This window comes from Polypterus senegalus, chromosome 11 (genome assembly GCF_016835505.1).
Source record: "Polypterus senegalus isolate Bchr_013 chromosome 11, ASM1683550v1, whole genome shotgun sequence".
Lineage (NCBI taxonomy): Eukaryota > Metazoa > Chordata > Cladistia > Polypteriformes > Polypteridae > Polypterus > Polypterus senegalus.
Window position 1 is genome coordinate 166692402 of NC_053164.1, and position 22989 is coordinate 166715390.

General features: G+C 37.2%; 1 protein-coding gene across 1 annotated transcript in view; it reads right to left on the bottom strand.

Moving 5' to 3' along the window:
- Window positions 1–22361, bottom strand: part of dennd11 (DENN domain containing 11) — an 86361-nt gene extending 64000 nt beyond the window's left edge. Inside the window, exon 1 of the mRNA XM_039770065.1 lies at window positions 21856–22361. Within this exon, the coding sequence (XP_039625999.1) occupies window positions 21856–22219 (364 nt within the window). The 5' untranslated portion in view covers window positions 22220–22361. The remainder of the gene's footprint in view (window positions 1–21855) is intronic.
- Window positions 22362–22989: the final 628 nt, after the last annotated feature.

Consider the following 22989-nt stretch of genomic DNA (forward strand, 5'->3'; position numbering starts at 1 on the left):
CATGCTTAAATTGTGCCATACAAAATTACTGTGCAGTACTGCTCTGGAAACCTGTCACATATATTTTTCACAGATAAGGATTTTTACTCAGTTCACTTTTATTATGTAAATTATTATTATGTAAAACATATGCACTAAAAACAGGGCAAATGTGTCTGGCTAGGGGCACCTGGTTCCTAAATGGCACCGGCTATGAACCATAAATAACAAGAACAATGCAGTAGAAAGAACCGTCTTCTTGTTGAATACAAAGACAACTGCTAAACTATCCTACCCTTACCATATCCTTGATAATCACCAACCAATTTGATGTAGCACCCTGTGATATGTCCTGGCAGTGAACCTCTATACTCTTGTCAATGCCAGGGAGAATAAAGAAGAATCACAAACAGTGTGTTTAGTCATATAATGGAGCATGTGGAGGCACAAAAAGTGAAAACACAAAGTACAAATGCACAGATAAAAATAACAATCCTACACTCTACCTAAGCCATCCCATTTTCACTGCAGGTGATATGGCTCAATCACCCATCCATCAAAGTTTTACACAGAAAGTGGTCTGAAAGGTTGGTGTCTTAATAAAGCCATAAATCTTCTGTTTTATGCAATACCTTTCTTGGTAAACACTATCATAAAGTTATTTCCAAGGCACAGAAGAACATAACTCAAAACAATAAAAGATATGTTAAATTAGAAGATAGTTCAGATGTGAGCTTTCAGGGAGGGGCATGAGACACTGGAAGAAGTTTCAAAGGAGAATATGAAAACAATAAACTGCATATACACATAAATCTACTGGCTGTAAGAACTAATAGGCAGCAAAAGTGAAGGTAATAATAATACATTTTATTTATACAAGGCGCCTTTCTAAGCACTCAAGGACACTGAACAAACAAATAAAAAAGCACATTATAAACAAACAAAGCCACTGTAATCATAAAGAGAAAGCCATTTTAAACAGATGGGTTTTAAGTTTACATTTGATAGTTGAAAATGATTCAATATTTCTAAGCTCAATAGGTAGTGAGTTCCAAAGCTTGGGAGCAGAACAGCTGAATAATGCTTTGCTCCCCATGGTGGTTAGACGGGCGAGTGGAAGATGATCTAAGGTTACGGGAGAGAATGGCAACATGAAGAAGGTCAGACAGATATGGAGGGACGAGGTTATGAATGGCCTTAAATGTTAGCAGCAGAATTTTAAAATCAATTCGAAACTTAATCAGGAGCCAGTGTAGCTGCTGCAAGACCGGAGTAATATGGTGAATAGACGGGGTTTGAGTAATGATGTGAGCAGCAGAATTCTGGACTAGCTGAAGCTTATGGAGATATACGAGAGATCAAAAGTGGAGTGAATTACAATAGTCCAGACTGTAACAGTAATAGTAATATTAACTGTAATAGTAACAAGACTGTGAACAAGAATGGCAGTGGTATGGGGAGTGAGGGAGGGGCGGATGAGATTAATATTACGTAGGTGGAAGTAAGCAGACTGGGTGATGTTATTAATATGAGATTGGAAAGATAGAGTACTATCAAGGATGATACCCAGACTCTTGACCTGAAGTGAAGAAAAAACAAAGGAGTTATCAATAGCAAGTGAAAGATTATCGGCTTTGGATAATGATGATTTTGTACCAATGAGCAGAACTACAGTTTTGTCACTGTTTAATTTAAGAAAATTTAAAGAAAACCAGGATTTAATTTCAGCAGTGCAGTAAATAAATGAAGATGGCGGAAAAGAAGAGGTGGGTTTATTAGCTAGGTAGAGCTGGGTGTCATCAGCTTAACAGTTATAATTAATGTTATATTTACGAAAGATATTGCCAAGGGGAAGAAGGTAAATAATAAAAAGAATAGGCCCAAGAACAAAGCCCTGGGGCACACCTGAAGTAACAGCAGTGGGTGGGGATGTGAAAGTTTTAGGCTGAATGAACTAAGTATGGCCTGAGAGGTAAGATCTGAACCAATCTAGAGGATTGTGGGTAATTCCAGTCAAAGATAATCTATTAAGGAGAGTGGTATGACAAATAGTATCAAAGGCCGCACTCAGATCAAGGAGGATGAGAATAGTAATTAAACCAGTCAGTAGCCATAATGAGGTTGTTAGTAATTTTAACAATAAAACTATGATGTCAGCCAAAAATTGTGATGCAAATATTTCTATTAAAAAAGAGTAGAAAGAATATACAAATATTTAAAGGTATATTAATACTATATGTGCAGTTTTCATATTTTATTATCATCAATGTTAATATTTTTACTTTTATGGCATGCAGCTTTTCTGTGAAGAATAATCTGCTTATGGCTAATGTACTTCTGCTTAGAAGGTACAAGGGAATACTGCTGCTTTCAGATTAATGTTACACTTTAAAATACAGACCTTTTTAAAAACACAATTAAAAGCAAGCACAAAGTGAGTTGATCAAAGAAAAATCTAATGGACCACACTTTGCACGGACTATTCCAACCTGTAACACACATAAGAAATCAAGGGAATTACATTGTGATTGCTCAGACATGCTCAAAATTATCATTAATATTTTCTTTTTCCCCAGTTATGCTCCTTTTTGCTTCTAGATGTCAGAAAATATAATGTTCCTACCTATCTCTCTTTTATGCTATATTAGCTGTACTAGCCTTCAAAGAGTTGAACCAAAGTTGAATCAACATAGACTTCATTTTTTATTTGATACACAGGATGTTTATTTGGTCTGGTATAATTCATACCCGATCCCTTACCATTATGGTGGCATGGTTTAGTGGCTCTAGCCCAGTTATATCAGGGCTTTGGTTTGCTGATGTGCGCATCAATAATTTGTTACATACACTCATCCATTAAACCTCATTTGCGTGAACCTAGCGGGTGCAATAAAGTTGCTACAATGCTGCCCTATAATTTCAGACAATAGAACAGGCAGACTCGACCAATTTCCTTATTTTTAGACCCTTATTTGGTATTTTTATAATCATTTATGACCCTTTTATATATGAAAGAATAACAGAAAACTACAGAAAAAGGCACATGACTTACGAATTTTGTTCTTTCAGTTCATGTGTTGAAGATGGATAAGTTCTTTAGCTAATCATTGAAGTTCTCAGTCCTGCACTGTTGCATTAATTTGCAAACAGCTGGTCTGCATTTGCTTACCCCATCCCCATTTAATATGCAATTTTTTGCTCCTTCACAAGGATTACCTGGCTTTGTTCTATTAAAATACAATTAAGCTTTTTTGGAATCAAAGTACGTGTACTTATGGTTTGGTGTAAGCGATGCTTTATTCATTTCCAGGTCAACTTTCTCCAGACACACAGAGGAATCTTCAGTACGCTTTCGTTCTTTTTTAGGAGCTCATCTCCTTCCTTGCCTTGGTTAGACCTGCTGGTTGCACACAGCGATGCAGTTGCTTTTAAGGTTCAAACACAGAATTATCTCTGCTGGGTCTTCTGGGGGTCAGTTAGTCCACATCGTTAGCAAGGCAAACATGGGGATGTTACGTTTGCAGTCTTCATCTGCTTAGGCACTTTTTATCTTTAGCAAGTTTGGGCTAATGGCATCTATCATCCAATTACTGATGGTCTTTCATTTTTCTAGTTCAGCTCCAGTTAAACTTTGGAGTAGAAGGGATTATTATAATTGAGTTACAGTCACACGATGTAAGCACTGAGGTCTCTGCTATGCAGCTAAAGTTACAGCCAGATTAAGCAGTGAACTTACTTACAAGGGTTTTTAAAGGAAGGAATAGAGGTCTGGCCATTGCTTTCTTGGGTGCATATAACCCCATACTTTTTGGTTGAACACTGGTGCAAAGTTCTGTCCAAAAGCTGTATTCAAAAGAGAGGCTCAGTGAAAAAGATGTTATTAGAAGGGTCTGGCAGCAGCTTGCTAAGCCAAGAACTGTGTTCTAGCCTGGTAATACTGATAATGCCAGTCTGTCCTACAACATTATTCCTATTTGTAATGGTTTCTTCTGAACCATAGGAACCAGAGTGACACACAGATACAAAGACAGTTGTCATTTTATTAAGGTGGATAAATGAAGGCATTTTGGGGTCTTCATGTGTTTTACAAACAAAACAACTTGAATGTAGTAAAGTCTGCTTTGTGATTGTCTTTATGTATTTCCTCCTTATTGCAATTATTCATTTGGCAGAAATTTTTACTCAAACAAACTTTCAAAAAAATTGTGTTAAATGGGTTTGAGCGTATATCAGGAATCTGCTAAGTTACCCAACATAAAAGAGCAAAAACAGAAAACTATAAGCTACACTTAGCTTCATTAAAGGATTAATACTAGGCAGTCTTACAAATACAAAAGGTGGATGATTGTCCAGGTTTCTGGGATCCAACTTAATACCGGGCAGTGCAGGATACCAGTTGAGTGTTGCTGGCATAAGCAGATGGTCAAGGAATATCACATGGGACTTAACCATGTCCCTCCTACCCAATCCTCTTCTTTACAGATACACCAAAAATGTAATACAGGTCAGCAGCCAACTAAGGCCACATGTCATATTACACAACTTCTATTAGTGGGGTATGTCAGATTTGCTGACCACAGTTTCCTATCGTGTCACTGAACAACGTCAGTTTAAACCACTGAAAAAATCACTAGACATTTCACATTTAGTGATTATGTGCTAACCTTCCGGCATAATCGAGCTTATGCCTTTTACTGAAAGACAATATCATGCTACCTAAAGGAGCACAAAGGGTTAACAGCTACAGCAAGTTAAGCAGCAATCTCTGCTCTTGTTTTCTTCTTTCTTTCTGCCATGGTAAGTAAACACAGGGCATCAAACAGAGACACTGTGTTTCACAATGTATTTGATGCTACCAGCACCAGTGTTGATAAAAATGTCAGCCAAATCTCGAACAAACAAGAAAACCACACAAAATATATATCTATCAACATCATTTTGCCATATAGTACAAACATCAAGGGACAGTATTAAATACTCAACACTGAAAGCAGAAAGGCAGATGAATATTCATAAAACATCACACTATATGTAAGTAATCGGTGATGCTGCTTACACTCAGAGACTACAAGATTTGTCATTTAGAAAACTAGGAGGCGTTGCACCCTGCTCGCTTTGTTTGCCAACCCCTGTGTTTGGTTAATTGGATATACAATTTTTTTTTTTTCCTTTGGAATTGTTTCAATTTCATTATTTGCAGTTTTACTTTAAAGCTTCATTAAAAACAATATTTTTTGGAGACACATAGTGACAATGCAACGTATAACTGCCCGTAAGTGAATATTGTTTCTGTTTCTCTAATAAATAATCTGACTTTTTCTAACGTTTGTCCCTGTGATTTATTGATTGTCATAGAAAAAGCTATTCTCACAGTAAACCGTAAACATTTTAATACAAATGGCATATCATGATCTCCTTTGGTGTGTAATGTTATTTACGGAATATATACTTTATCTTTCTTTTTTGCCTGTTAAAATTTGCATTGCTTCTCCGTGATCATAAATATACACCTGACCGAATTGTGTATTCTTTGAAGTTCAACTTGTCGTTGCTTTAACTGTTGCGGGACCACAGATTGTCATAGCGTATTGTCTATTATTGTGTAAAACCACTTTTTGTGCATAAGAATGATGCAAATGCTAAAAGACTCTAATCTTTGCCTTTTATTTCTGATCTTGATATGTCCTGCTCTTTTTTCAATTACACCTGGTTCTGATGATTAATCACCTTTTGTTTTGTGGTAATGCGATCTTTTCTATCTTTTCTTTGATACTGTAGCGACTGACATGATAAAGTGTCACAAAAGTTTTACTTGAACAATGGCTGACTTCTTACCCCAAACAACTTTCTAGCACCCTCTCCAATCCCTCATCCCCCACGTCTGTCCTTCCCCTTACCGCATCAATCAATACCCCGCTATTAGTCTTCCGTGCTGTACTCCGCCCTCCCTCAATAGGACCGAACAGTCACTTAAAACCAAAAAGGCTGCAACCTGGCTGGGACGCTGCAATACTTTCGAATTTTACTGGTTTCATAATCTCTTATCTGCCTTTTTTTCTCTCCAGTGCCTTTGGGTGTCTATTCTCCATATTGTCCTTATACGCTTTATATGTGTTGAGAGCACAGGATGTGTGTGCACTACGTGCTTTTACACGACTGATTTTTTTTGATGGATGTGCTCTTTTGTGATATCATTTGTGAGTAGGGCGTGTCTTGCAAGAACATCATGTTCCACGTCCCTGCGAAACGGCCCTGGCACAGTCTCTTGGCACCAAGTCTCATGTTTACGGTCCCCGCGAGATGCTCTGTGGCAAGTTTCTTTTGTCTTGCGGGTCTTTTAAATGTCTTTCGAGAACTTCCGAGAAAATCACGTATCGTCACCTTGCTTTTGCATTCTAGGATTTCTTTTTATAATAGAGAGAAATGTATTATCTGAAACTGTGAAAAAATGTATCAGAATATGAACGGCATTGATTAATTAAATAAAAATTTCCTGCAGGCAGGACTCCTTTGACATTAACAATCCAATTACCTTTGAAGCACATATAAGAATATATAACTCAACCACAAAGTAAGGCCATAATCAGTGTAACTTTAGCAGGATGGAACTGAATTTACACTTATACGTTGGTCAGTCAGTCATTTTCCAACCCGCTATATCTTAACACAGGGTCACAGGGGTCTGCTGGAGCCAATCCCAGCCAGCACAGGGCGCAAGGTAGGAACAAACCCTGGGCGGGGCGCCAGCCCACCACAGGGCACACACTAGGGACAATTTAGGATCACCAATGCACCTAACCTGCATGTCTTTGGACCATAGGAGGAAACCCATGCAGACATGGGGAGAACATGCAAACTCCTCGTAGGGAGGACCCGGGAAGCAAACCCAGGTCTCCTTACTGTGAGGCAGCAGCGCTACCACTGCGCCACCGTGCCATCCCCTGATACATTGGTATTAGTAATAATTAAATCAGTAAGACTGTCATGATCATTCTTCAGCATGGCTTTGACACACTGATTACTTCTACTGTTATGATTTTTTTCCTGATTTCCCCCATCTCGCTTTTGTGTGTTAACTATGTAAATGCTCTTGTTTGTAAAAGGCTTTCCGATACCAATTGACAATTGAACGATCATCACGTGTCTGCATGAGAGACTGGTCATCTTTTCATTGATAGTTTATGAATGGGTTAATTTAGGTAACTAACAGAAGACAATGTTAGCTAAAACATTAACAAACCAGGTGAGAAACTTCTATCCGTGGTCCTCAAAACACAGTGGGCTGAACACCAATGTTCTACAATCATTAGTCCACTGGTCTGTAAGTGGTCATTGTATCAAAGAAAAGTGACCTTTAAATAGTTTACATATACAGTCACTTATATTGGTATTTACTTCTAACAGATGGGTTGCTACCTGACACAAATACTACAAAATAAACTGAGGTTCTTAAGAAACCAATATAAACTAAGCACCATGCAGCACACCATCTGACCTTCTTGTGAACAAAGGATGGTGTCTGTAGTGTTTAATTAGCCATACATGAGCATGTGGAGGAGATTTGCAAGGAGCCAGCAGGATTATTAAACCAAGAACAAGCAAAATCTTTATTTTTGAGACACAGGAAAACAGTATGCTTGGTTTCCTCATCAAACATTCATACTGTATATAGACATGCACACTCAATTCTAACACAATTCTGTGTTACTGCGATATTTTAGTAAGGTCTAAGCAACATTTCTGATGTTATACAGAAATATGTTACAGTATCTGACATACATTATAGTACACGCTTACTTCAATGCCATTTCTTCCTGCCCAGCACTTATTTGCTTGCTACTAAGATCCCTTTTCTTTCATTTGATTGAAATTTCTTTTACCTCAGCACCTTTCCAGTCACTACGCACATCACTCTTTTCTAAGTTCATCATTATGTCAGCAGGAAGAGCTCATCTTCCAGTGAGGCTGCCTGATGTTATAATATTTTCATAGTCAAGAGGTTATTATGGATCATTAGGTTAAATCTGGTAGGAAAATACCTTTTGTAAAATAAATTGATTATTGCAATGCGGTAATTGTAATGTGGCTGTTTGCTATAGGTGGTCTACTCTAGCTGTAACTTTAGAAAGCTTGTCATCAGTATAAAACATTTTAAATGTGACTGACTAATATAAAACATTTTTACCTTTTGATTAATGGACCAATATGTTGTTTATTGCATATTTTTGACCATTTTTCATAAAATGAAAGGAAACTGAATCTATAAACCACTTAATTTGTAATTTTATTTATTATGGTTTGACATATTCAACATATAAGTAAGTAAAATCCAAAAGATCTTCTGTCTTTCACATAAAAGATCCTGAGACTTGAACCTTAATCTTGGTCTCAAATGTCAGCTTATATTGCAATATGTGCAACACGACCCATGAATAGAATATGTGGGCTAACTTGACCATGAAATTGAGCTTTGAGTCCCTCACATGGCAAGTGGAGATGCAGCAGCATACCATGGCTGGACGGAAAAGCACTGTGGTGAATTCTGTGGATCACGTTGCACAGGCCGAATGGTCATTTTCATCACAAGCTCTGCATCCAACATAAAGTCATACACAACCAAAGAATCGGAAAGTCTTCTACCACATTATTTGGCTGACTGTCAGGAAAAGAGCTGTGGTGACAGAGCATGGCAGTGAAGGACACTGCAACAACCTCAGCAGAGTGATTTAGGGTGCTGTGAATCATGAGAGGCACATGCACCACCTTTCTTCAGAAAATGGAGGACAGAAGTGTTACTAGTTTTTTAATAAAAATAGAAACAGAACCTATGAATTGCTTAACTTACAAATTAAATTGCTATTTTATATATTTTGGAAAATGTTCTGGGATATCAGCAATTGGGAGCAAAATTACCAAACCCCAAATAAATTACTTCCTACCATGAATGGATGTGACTTCTGAAAATGATGACTACTCCCAAAATATTAAGATGTATAAATTCACACACTTTTTAAATTGCATTAGTTAAAAAGAATCAATTGTTCACTTTTTTGATAGAAGAGACACTACTTAGGAAATCACAGAAAATTAAAAAAAAAAGATTATGACAACTAAGTTGAGTTTGTTTAAAAATTTTAACAATATGTTAAATTATTGAAGAGTTACTACTTGTTTAATTTTTGCTCATGGTAGATGAAGGGAAGCTGTTTTCCACTTAAACCAGTTTTTGCTTGCTTTGATAGATGTTTAATGGTAGTAGAATAAAACAACAGCAAGTCAGGGATCTTGAATTCATGAGTAAACAGGACTGAGATCAGGTGCACAAGGCTTTAGGGTACCAGAGATGTATTTAAAAACATTCTTAATAAAGTTGTAGATCCAAAAACCAGTCTGAGTTATAAAAATATTTCCTGAAATGTGTTGTGAAGGCATGCATTTAAAAGCTAACCATTTTACTAATGGTAACTATAGTGAGTAAGTGATACATAAAGACAATATTTGCCTTTGATTTATACTTCTTTTTGTTAATTTCTTTGAATTATATTTAAACAATGATCATGAAAGCCCTAGTAAGTACACAATAGTGTTAAAAGATGGAAATATCTGGATATCTGATTTAAAATACAGAGTTGAAAAATCATGCTTTTGTAATCAGTGGTGACACAAACTGAGATTCCAATAATAGCAATTTCTTGTTCTGGCTTGATTCCCGATAAACTAATAAAGTAGGTTGTATACTGCATTAAAACAGTTATCAGCAAATGCAGTCTCATAAGAACAGAACTTTGTTTAGTTTTGTTAACTTCTGCATACAAAAAAAACTTTTTAGAGAAGGAATTTTGCACAAAAACTAAAATCACATTTGAATGAGAAACTGTGGACAACCATACAAGATTGTTGGTTAGCAATACAATTGACTGTACAAGGAAACATCATCTAGCATTTCACCTAACTGCATCTTTGAAAATCCTAACCCATTAGTATTACAAGAATCCCTTCATGCTCAGACTGCTGGACAAAAGTGGCCTACCATGTGACTTCAGATTCTCCAATTTCGCTTGTTATAAAAGGATTAAGAGCTAGAGGTGCTTACTCTTTAATCTTGACTATTCAAACTTAAACCCATAGATATAAAAACAAATTCAGAATGGCGTGTTTGACCATTCACTTAATTTATAAATCTCAAGACTTTTTATATTCTTTAAAGATGGCACGTGTGCTTACGACAACATTAACCAACAGAATTATATTCTGTATCTATTCATCTTTTGTCATGCTTGTGCACATAATTGTTATGCTGTCCTTATACAAATATTAGAAGAACAAAATTATTTATTTAACATGCCGAGAGGCTTTCAAGGAACATTGGCCAGGTAAGTAAGTCAACAAAGATACTTAAACCATGGGGGATTAGCATAATTTGTGAAATCTTATCAGACAAAGTTCAAAACCTAAAAAGCAAAAGACACTGCTTCAGAAGCAAGTCTTCTTCAAAGCAAAGTGAAGAAGCCAAAGTAAATATGTCTTGGACTTTTATGACTAACCTATTCATGATGTACCGCATGCAGCTGAACAAACTGTACCATGTTATTAAAAATGAAACACAAAACAGAACTGGTGATGAGGTCACTGTATACAGTACCAATCAAAAGTTTTAGAACACCTCAGTTTTTCCAGTTTTTCTTCAGATTTAATCAGGTGAAATGCAATGAATGACTTAAAATAGTGAAAAAGTAAGCAGTAAACAGCCAAGGGTTTAAATTTAAAGGTTAACAAAAACTGAAAAAAGGAAATATCAGAATATTAAAAATTGAGCTTCTTTAGAGAACAAATAATATGTTACAACCTACAGATGCTCTGCAGCAGTTAAAGTTAAACCTTGCAAGTTGAAGCAAACAATTTGCACAGGTGTCCCAACTTCTGCTGATTACTTAAAAAACCCCTGTCTGTCTGTCTGTCTGTCTGTCTGTCTGTCTGTATTAAAGCAGAGTTAGAACAGACTGTGTTACTACACCCTCTGAAGTACTACTTGGACAATAGTTTAGTGATAATGGCAAGAAAAGGGTAATTAACAAAATTAAACGAGACACAGCTTTATTACCCTTGGCTTTTCATTTAGAGAAACTGAAAAAATAAAGTGTTAGCAATTACAGTGTCCTACATAATCCAAATGCAATTGCAAACTGGAAGAAACTCTGATAGGAAGAGATCTTGCATTCCCAAAGTCACAATCCAATCACAAGACCCGTTTCTGAGGGTCACCAGCTTGCATGATAGGCACCTCACAGCACAACACCTTCAAGCACAACAAAAAGCCAGTCTGCAGTCATCCAAAATCATTATTTTAAGGCCTTATTTTGTCCTTTAAGGTATGGTTTCTTGATGCAACTTGTCCTGTCAAACCTGCAGCACAAAGTCTCCTTTTTGCATTATTAAAGATATCAGCTTACTTTAATAGAAAATGTTAGACTGCAGCAAAAGGAATGTTTGACTTAGCTATATTACGAATCACAAAAGAGGACAGTATGTTTTACTGAAATGGTGTTTCACAACAGGGTGAAAGTCTGCAAGTACTGCTGCAGATATTCCTTCATGTTTAAATTGAATGTTTTGATTCATTTTGTTTTTTGCAATGTTAAAACAAAGAAAGAACATGTTTAAAAAGTACTGTCATTCTAATTCAGTTCTCTTTCTACCTATTGTATGCAGATTATAGGAATTTTGTATAGGAGAAACATCAGAAAAATGCCATTGGGAAGGTAGTCTCCTGAAATAAACCATATATACTTTAATCCCTGATGCTGACAAGAGAGACTCTGGCACCCAGCAACCCAAAGGTGTAAAAATTTCTAAAAGAGACAAGCACATTATAGCATTTATGTTTGTCAAAAATGTTCCAGCTTTATAATTCCCAGGGGAACAAGGCATAATGCATTCAATACTATAGTAATGATAGAAACACAAAAGTGAATATGTGGAAAAGGTCACGTTCATCTCTCCTATCACAATACAAAAATCATAGTATTCTGCCTAAGAAAGAGAGAGAGAAGTCATAAAAATAAAAAGACCTGAAGATGCAAAAACCAAAATGCGGGCCAAGATCAAGACCAGGAATCACTGAGAATCTTTTATAGCCAAGAATGCAATCAAACCACAAAGTAAAAAAACAAGTGGAAATTTCAGACCAGTAATTCAAAACAAGAGTTAGAATTAGTCATTAAGCAAAGGTTTTATTATCCATCCAGCTTGGACACTCCAAAATTAATGGAGTGAACTTTATACCCTCGTTTGTTTTACAACACCAACAAATGCATCCTGGGAATTCACAGCTGGGTCTTCATGGCAAAAGACAGCACAATGCTTGCCCCCTGTAGCAAAAACAAAATGCTCTTGTGGTAGAACTTAAACAAAATTTTAACTTTGTTTAACTCAGCAGGCAAAAATCACAAAAAACCACCATAGATTCTGATTCTCTGTACTTCAAAACCTCACACTTGACACATAACAGATCTAAATAATCACTAGAACAACCACAAAATTTATAAATATCGGAGATCATAATAAATATTATATTAAAAATATCCAATGGTATGGATAATTTTATTTTTACTTGGAAAAAACATTAACTTAAGACACTACTGTAGTGCTTATGGTTTCGAGATCCAGTGCCACAGTTAGAAAAAAGGAGTTATTCTGCAAATTCCACTTTTTTTTTCATCAACGGAAGCTCAAATATGTGCTTTTCTATATTAAAATTCTTCTTATTCCTGCCTTTATTTAAATAGCCTTCCAATATTGAATGGTCAAGGCAGTAAATGTAGCAATAAATTATCACAGCACCAAATGCCTTAAAGCAATGTTTTTCTGCACGATTGGATCAACCGATGGTGCTCAGGAATAGACAACAACAGCCATACTGCTCTTACATTCACACTCAATTCACCAAGGAGAGAAAAAATAGCAATACCTAATATGTTCCTGCAACTTACTATGGCGCTAAAGAGAGCACAGAACAATAGATGAACAAAATGTTGTACCACACACTGAATACATCCACTTAACAAACCAAAAATATTATGTAGTATCGATCCACATCTTACACACATGTTGCAAAACAGAATATCCATATTGGTTTAAGAAGATAAAAAGGCAAAACACAAACCATTATTGTAAGATTCAGTTATTTTAAAAGAAGAATGGCTAGTTAGTGTTCCTCTGCAGCAACATTTCAGCCTGCAGAACAGGAAGGGGGAACTTGATCTCTGGGGCATGGATTCACCTTGCCAAGTCATCATCAAACATCTTTTACTGGTGATGCACAGATGTGAAATAATGTTTCTATTCTGTAGAGAAATGGACAATAATAGCTAAAATAGGCACATTTAAGGTCACTTTTATTCTTTCACTAGGTGGAAGCTAATTTAGCTTATTTCTTTATGTCACATACCACTATATTGCCTACAGCTGCTAGAGGTGTGTGCTTCAGTGAGAGAGAATATTGAACAGTCATGTGGAATATAATCAACTGACAAGAATAGAACACAAAAGAAGATGAATGGATGCTTAACCCACTTTTCCAGGGCAGGGTCATGGTACAGGTGTGGCCTATCCCAGCAAGCACTAAATGTAAGACAGGAGAAATTCCTGGACAATGTGACAGTCCATCACAGGGTGAAAATACAGACACATACAGGCCACTGTAGAAACATCAATCCACCTAACCAACATATGCTAGGACTGTGGGGAGGAAATCACAGCATCTGGGGAAACATGCAAACTCCACACATACACAAACCTTAGTCTCCTTCATTGCATGAACTATATCACTGGACATACATTCTGTGCCCATTATGGGGCTGAATCGGTTCTCCTCTGGAAACCTCCCTCCTGGTTCTTCATTTAACTCAGAATGGTCTCCCTGCACTCTTCAGTCAGGCCTCCATTTTACTATTTAAAGAAAAGTCTATTTTTCCCAATTTGGGACCTTCAATCCAATTAAAGCGCTAAAGTAATCTCACTCAGTATAGGAGGTAATGGGTTCCAACAATGTTTAACATTCTCATACCTTACTTTTCCACAATAAGGCCCCTCTAAATTGGCATGCAGTTTTTTTTTTTATCATCTCCCCCTGCCTATACACCCATCTATAGTATTTTCTCAATTTCTTTCCACTATAAAAATTATGTAAATATATAAATAATATTTGATTTGGAAAATATGACCACCCACTTCATATTACTCTACCTTGAAATACTATAGTTAAAAATATTACTCATTCACTGAAAAACCCCAACCATCAGCACAGTCAGTTCCATTTTGTGCTCTAGCTATATCTTATTCATTTTAAGCATTTTGCAAAAGGACTTTGCTCCAGACTCTTTCTGCCAGTAATGTCTACCAAATTTGCAGGTTCATTTCTTTAGACATTTTGGAGCTGCCTCTCAGTTTCTATGTCATTCAATCTTTTGTCTCCAACTCTCTCTCTCTTTGATACTAACCACAGATGTGCTCCTTTTTCCTAACACCTGGGATCTATTATTAATGTCATGCTACAATTTTTTTCCTTAGGTAACATTACTGCTAAACTGTAACTGGCTTCTCACTGGCAAGTAACTAACCCCCTCTCTTTTAGACTGTGGAAATTATCTTAGTTACAAGTTAGCTATCTTCAAACTATTAACACTGCACGAATCATCTTCCAACAGTACAAACTGCGGATGTGAATCTAATAATCCAGAGATTATTACTAAAGAAAATTGAATTTCTTGGCATGGCCGCCATACTTCCTATACAGTACATCACTCTTTGGCTTAATCATGAGCCGACACCCACTTCCATGGCATTGCAAGCACTGTCTCCGACTGTCTCTACTTAGAAACATTCTCAATTAAAGGGATTGAGGGGGTGTTCTTTCTTTTTTCTTTATTTTCTTTTATATTTTAAAATTTAATTTAAAATAGTAGTTCTATTTTGTTCTATGTATATCTTATTCAATAAAAAACTGATCACAAAAATCCACCTTAATAACAGGACAAAATGTTTGTGTGTCCGTCTAGTTACTAGGTCCTTGTCATTCCAGCAGGTGGCACATCACAAACATTTGCAGTAATAAAATGCATTACAATAAATGTTTGTGATTCACCATCTGTTGGAGTGATTGGAGTAATGTATTTTGTTACTACATGCATTACAAAATACATTCCAATAGATAGTGTACTGCAATCTTTAACACTGAAGTCTAGGTTGATAACTTTGATGTATAATATGTATGTAGATTTAGGTTTATATATACCGTATTTACGCATGTACCACACACACATTTTTTCCCGAAAATTAGCATTAGAAAAATCAGGTGCACGTCATACACGAGGAAATGTATTTCTGTAATGTTTACTTGTTCTGCTTGGGCTCGCTCGCTCTCTCTCTCTCTCTCTCTCTCTCTCTCTCACTCGCTTGCTCAAGCTCTTTCTCTTGCTCGCGCACTCTCTCTCTTGCTTGCGCACTCGCACTCTCTCTCTCACTTTCTTGCTCGCACACTCGTGCTCTCTCTCTCGCTCGCTCGCTTGCTTGTGCTCTCACACTCGCGCTCTCTCTCTCTTGCTTGTTTGCTTGCACTCTTGAGGTCTCTCTCGATCGCGTGGTCTCTCACTCTAAATGCTTCCTATACAATCACAACGTGCGACGTATACGGGGCAAAATGATTTTCGTGATTTTCTTTGTAAAAATTAGGGTGCGCGTCTTACATGAGTAAATATGGTATATGTATGTGTTAAATACTAAGAGCTTTCTGTCTGTCATGCAAAAACCTGTGCACTCCTGGCATTTAAAGCTTGATCTTGGTTTCATTTGACAACTTGCAGTACGTTGTGACACACATAATGCAACATATGATTTATGTTATGTAGAATGCCCAGAGGGGACTGGGCGGTCTCATGGTCTGGAATCCCTACAGATTTTATTTTTTCTCCAGCCGTCTGGAGTTTTTTTGTTTTTTCTGGCCCCCCTGGCCATTGAACCTTACTCTTATTCAATGTTAATTAATGTTGATTTATTTTGTTTTATAATTGTGTCTTTCATTTTTCTATTCTTTAATATGTAAAGCACTTTGAGCTACTGTTTGTATAAAAATGTGCTATATAAATAAATGTTGTTGTTGTTGTTGTATTTAAGCATTCCACAAACGGTGCAACCAAAATTTGGCTTTAAGTCCTTTCCACGACCACTGAAGCTGTGGCAGAGTGCATCACCTCACAGGAAATGCACAACTGCACGAGACATAGTTGACAGAACTATGAAAATGCTGCTTGTCTGACATGGCAATGAGTGCAACTCTGTGAAACGCATTGCACAGAATGTTTCAGGAAAGGCATGGTGCCACGACTCAGCTTCAACATAAGGATTCATTTGCAAAACACAATGATACACACCATCGGGCCGAGAAGTGGAACTACACCCATAACTGGCAGTGAAACACATTCCACAAGCCAATGACAAGTGCATCAACTGCAGGACACAATTCAAAGTGTAAGAAACACTAACAGCTATCTTTGCAAACTTGCTTACTATTCACAAAAGAAAGTCATGCCTATCATCTGACCATGAAAAAAAACATGATACGCAACCTAGGCACAGTGTTATCCACAAGGAGACAGCAAGATACTGCTGCACGTACTAAATCAAATGATCAACCTAAACTTAACTTATCCTGTACATACCTGTTCAGATGAGGCGTGTAACAAAGCACTTTTGTAGCTTGATAATGCACACATCTCACCACATTTGCTTACAAAACTACAGGATTTTATTAACAAAAACAACCCTTAAGCAATATAAGGAAAAAGAAAAACTACAAGCACAGACAGATGCCATACAGCTTCCAGAAGTTAAAAAGTATTTCTTCATTGTGCAACCAAACCTCCAATCAGTCTGCTCCCTGCTTAAATGTTAAAGTGTGGAGGTGCTAAAACTCAGGAAAGCCCCTATCCCAATACCAAGTCATATATTCCAGTATCACAGCACTTAAAACTATCAAGATGCTTGATACTCCAAGGCAAACATAATTTTCCAAAGTAACAGCACTTTCATATAGCCACTTTAACCATTGAATGTACATACATCTTAAGCTAACACTTTCCATGATCTGAAAATACAGGCATCTCCCCTTCTTTTGTTAGAAAAGAAAAAATTTACATTAACACTACCACTCTTCAAATAGAACACAACTTGAAAAAGAAGTACTGACGCAGACAAATGTCATTCACCTTTAATTAAAAGTTTTTTCCCCACCGATTTTAGATAAGACCAACACAGTTGTAACACACAGTACTCAAGCTTTTCCTTTAATGTTTCATGCATTGGTTTTCCATGTTTTTTTTTTTTGCTTTTTTCAATCTAACATTTGGATTTCCATGTTAAAACACCTCTGCCTATGTTTCCATTCCCTTTTTAACTGAGGACCAGAGGAACACATATGTCTTATCAACAGCCCCTTAACTTTGCCATCCATGACAGCCTCTGCTAATAATCCCCTAGTACATGGCACCTACATGTTCAAAACTCACAATGAAGTTGTTCAATGTTTCAGTTGCCCCTTTCAACTCTCTTTTATTTGAAGACCAGAGACCTGCTAGTTTCACTGGTTATTGTATATGCATGGATTAGTTTCAAATACATTCAGAACATAAAACCACCCAATCTTTTCTTACCCTTTTTTGTATTTTATTTTATGCACAATGTCTCTTATTAAGGATCTATGTGATGATGTTGAATGCACAAGAACAGAATTAATATCTCCGGTGAGTATACATTTTATATGCCATTTAGCAAACAGCAGGCAGTAGTGCATTTGAAAGGAAGGTATTTAGGGGCAATTAAGGGAACAAGCAGTTAAAATAAATACATGAAAATATGTGGCCGTTTGACCAGGTCTGTATAATCTGCATGTGGGTGTAGCTAATAAAGCAAATTCTACAGATAAAAAAGTGTATTAAAAGAACCATTTCAAATGTGTTATTGAGGAAAATTGCATTTCAATAACTACTATTTTTATATTTAAACTTTAATTTTTATTTTCTCAATTGCTCACCCATGCTGTGCTTATGTAACTGTGGGTGTATGCCCTAAGGTGGTCTGATGTCCCGTTTAGGCTGTCTCCCACCATGTCTCTAGTACTGTTAAGGCACCCTGAGATCCTGAAGTCAATAAGCAAGTTGGGAAAAGGATGTGTGAATATTTCTTTGGGTAGAAAACATAAAACCTTGCATTTACCTATTCTATTTTTTTTTTATTATTATTTTAAACACAATACAGCAACATGTAATAAAGACATGCTTTAACATAGTCAAAAACCTAAGGTGATGTTACTTCAATCTTTAATAAAATTCCTATTTTTCTTTTTTACAAATAAAGATATCATCTAAATTTTATTACAAAGCATTGACAGTTTTCATATAACTGTTGTTCACCTATCACGTTTTAACATATTAGCATAATGCTTGATATTACCCTTCATCACCAAGACATGCATTCAGGCTTGTTCACAACTTTCTGATAGGTCTGTAATTTCTTCATTTAAAGGCCTATTTACAAATTCTAATCAGGATTCATTTTACATTTACATGTATTTACTTGGGAGACACTTTTATCCAAAGCTACAACAGAGGTAAACATAATCGAGTAACATTGGCTAGGGCCTGTTTGTTCAGCAAGTGTAATATAGGACAGGCAACAAAAGATGATTACCACAAGTAAAAAGAAATAATAACTAATAAATTTACAAATTAGACTAACCAATCGATAAAGCAATTAAACCTAACTAACAATTTAACCAACAAAATGAAAGATCACAGACCATTTTTTTTTTTCTTCTCTTCAATCAATTATACTGATAATCACAGAACAGATGGGTCTTCAGTTGCATCCTGAATACATTGAGGGAGTCAGCAGTTTGGATGGAGGTGGATAGCTTTTTCCACCAACTAGGAACTACACAGTAAAAGAGTCTGGACTAACACCAGATGCTGTTAACTGGCAGACCTGAGTGGGCGAGAAGGAGCATATAGCACTTCATCAGTGTCTCCATATACACAAATGCTGACCCATTGACTACTCTGTATGAAAGCATCAGGGATTTGAACTTAATGCGGGCTGCTACAGGGAGCCAACATAGTGACCTGAAGAGAGGAATGACATATGCCTGTCTTAACTGGTTAGATACAATTACATTTCTAAATAATTTCAGCAAAAATGTTTTGTCTTTTATTCAACTTAAGCAAAGACTTTTTTTTTTTATTTTTGTTATTTGAAGTATTAGATTAGTTTTTCAGATGTTTTCTTGTTTGAGTTTTTTATTCTTATTTTCTACATAATGCCTCTTATTAAAGGGGCTACACGATTTGTTGAATGCTTAGGCACAGAATGATATGAAATTATGAATTAATATCCCCAGATAGTACACATTTTACTTGCACTGCTGCCTGCTCTTTGCTAAATGGTATTTTGAAAGGAAGGTATTTAGAAGCAATTAAGGGAACAAGCTGTTAAAATGAAAAGTGAATTCTTAAATGGAAAGGAAAATGAAGAACATACAGGAAGTTCTATCTATTTAAATTTATGTGAATAATATGTTGATCCATCCATTTCCTGCACCTGTTTTTCATAGCACCAGAGCCTTTGCTCCAATTTGGTTATCTAACTGATTCACGCTTTTTGTAAAAAAAGAGAAGAAACAAGGCAACTATCTTAAATTGGATTAATTAGATTCAGTGGATGACTGGAACTGAGCACTGATGAATAATTTGACTGTAACAAATTACATGTTTAAAAAATTCTACAAAAAGTAAAAGGTGCACAGGTTGAAGGGTCACAGAAAACACACCACAATGTTTCAATTGTTTTGACTTTTCTGTTTTTCTCTTTTGCAGATGTCAATGTGCCCATTAAGCATGGAGTAGTATATACATTGCAATAAGTTTATATTGTTATTACATACCTAGTTTAGGAGGCAGATAAATGTGAAGATGGCATAGTGGTTAATATGGTTACTTCTTAGCTGCACGGACATTTATTTGCTTTCTGACCTGGTCTTTGTCTGTAAGGAGTTCACATGTTCTTTGCATGATATGCAGCCTTTCTCTACATCTCAAATATCTGCATCTTGCATAATAAATACATTTGCCCAGTATGAGTTACTGTGGCGGTGTTTGATCATTCTGCCTTGCACCAAGTGCCACAAAAACAGGGTCCAGGTGCTCGCAAATGTTAATATATTTATAGCATAAGCTGTTAACAGAAAAAGTAACTATTTTGTACATCTCAAAAAACTCATGTCTCTTTTTAAAGGATGCATAACAACCACTGACCCGCAGAAACCTACAGCCTATACCAGTAGCACCTGGAGAAAACGAAGGAGACTACCTTGGCAAGGCTGCACACTCAGTCAGCATAAATTTATAAACCACGAACTTCCATGTTGTTTGGATGCGAGATGAAGACAGTAATACCTTAAAAACACCAGTACAGACACTGGAGGAATGTGACAAATCCAAACTGACAGTTGACTGAGCTTGGTTTCGATCCCAGTCTCCTGGAGCTGTACAACAGCAGAACTAACCATTATACAAAAGTGTCACCCCAAGATGCTGAGTAGCAGTTTCTTAAGGTATATTTCCATGTGATAACATTCTCTGCATATGCCACAAGTCTGAAAAACTTGCAGCAAAAAGAATTTGACAGGAAACTACTCTCTAATGCTGCACTTTACCTGCAAATCAGGTGTTAAGGCAGAGAATAAAATTAGCATATGAATTAGAGGTATATCAGGAGATCTGGTTCCTATTAACCCCTTCAGAACCCCTTAAGGAAAGTACAGCTTAAAAATGCAACCTAGTCATAGAGGGTAAAATCCTTAACACAAGAAGCAGGAAATCATATTAGTCTTAAAATAAACAGCTAAACCGCAAACTGTCTCTTTATTTTCACCACCATTTCTCTTCTGCTCTGACAACTCTGATTATAGCCATGTTTGGAGTAACTGCTTCAGTTTAGATGATGTGATAATTTGATAAACTAATAAATAAGGGCATAGGGACGAAGAACTAAGCCAACATTCACATCTTCAGAATCATTAAATGGTTTCCCGGGTGTATGAATTATTGATGTTCAGTAGCTATGGGCTCCTACTGTAGGTCTGAGTGTATGGCATTTGGACAATTTTTCATTGAAACTATACTGACCGGTGGGTGTTTTAGGGGAGAAATACACGCATTACATTATATCCAGCTACTTTCTCTATCTTTATTTTTACTCATAATGGACTTCTTTTTTCTTTTGATTTGCCGTTATGCAAGACTTTACTTCTTCTTTTTGTTCCACTTATGTGCAATTCTACTCTGTATTGCTTTGAGATTAAGGTTACAATGTAAAGTACTGTATACACGGTAAAGACTTAATTTTAGATAAATGTGTAATAAAGTCTGAGCCGTCAAACAGCCAATTACCTGTATATTGGTGTTAATATATCTTTAGTGACTTTTATTTTACTCCAGTGCAGCTAATACACTTAATGGAACGCCCGTCTTGTTTTCTACGCTAACATCTGGTTCGTGAATGGGGGAATGTCCAGTCTCCACTGCACACATGGCAGCACCTGGCACGCCAGCCTCCCCCGTCTTTCAGAGTCACATGCCGCCCGTGCAGCACACTTTTTCCGGTTTGACCGCAGTACGAGGGGACCCTGCTTCTCGCTTTCCAAGCTCTACCGAGACCACTGTAAACCAAAGCATCGCTGTCACGCCGATAGCCCCTCTAGCATGTTACCTTCCCATGAAGATCATTTCTGCAGACCAAAGATTCCCGACACAGGGTGCAAATACTTACCGGACCTGGTGTCAAACGCCACAACAAATACGGCCACGATTTGGTCCTTTTCTTCCCACTGAGGAATCTTAGGGGAGCTGCTGCTGCTGCTGCTGCCCCAGTCCCGCAGCTCCGGACTGGAGTCCTCTTCCCTTTTCTGCATTCCAGTCCAGCATGCTGGTTCTGGTGCTGCTTCGCAAACCTGCTCGTTGACCGCCACGGATACTGCTGTAGCTCCAGGGCTGCTGCTCCAGCCAGTACCTGGGGCCGTGCTGCCTAGAGCTCGTCGGCCAGTGGGACTCAGGTCCCGTCTCTGTTCAGGAACCCTGGTGGAGGGGATCTCCTCCCAGTCCAGCAGTGGAGCTCTATCCGACTGCTCCACCATAGTGAGATGCAATCGTAGCACGCGTAGAACCTCTAAGACAACACTCCAAGCAAATTTGTGACGAACTCAGCGACAAGGTGCGCCTGAAGACTCAGTACCAGCCAAGCAGCCTGGAGCAGCAGGGCAAATGCAGCGCTTTCACCACGTCAGCTGAGCAGGCACTTCCGCTCGAAGCGCGAGGCCATAGACGCGCTGTAAGGCTACACCGAGAGCTACGAGGTTGGCAACGTCAGGCAAACGCCGGCCGGGAGGATGAAATTAGTCGTGGGAATGGAAGGACTCTGGGACTATGTGCCACTGGGTACTGACACATCTAGTAGTTCGGGTACTTTCAAATACATTATTCGTTTATTATTAGTAAACACTTTCAAATGTCTTCTTCTTTCGGCTGCTCACGTTATGGGTTGCCACAGCGGATCATCTACGTTGTTCGCATATTGATTTGGCAAAATTTTACACCGGATGCCCTTCCTGATGTAACCCTCCCAATTTATCTGGGCTTGGGACCGGCACAACGAAACACACTGGTTTGTGTAAATTGCGAAAATCTTAATTGCAAAATTAACAGACAAGAGTGGTACAACAAACGAAGAATTCACAAATACTCATTCATTAACCCGTTTTTTATGATTTTTCTCACCGTTGATCATCACTCATATTTTTCTTTAATGATACAATATTTCTCTTTAAATTTTGATCATGTATATAGAAGTTACACGTGCGTAAATTCCATCCAAAGTTTTTCAGTTTTGTACAATTTAGGGATCTAA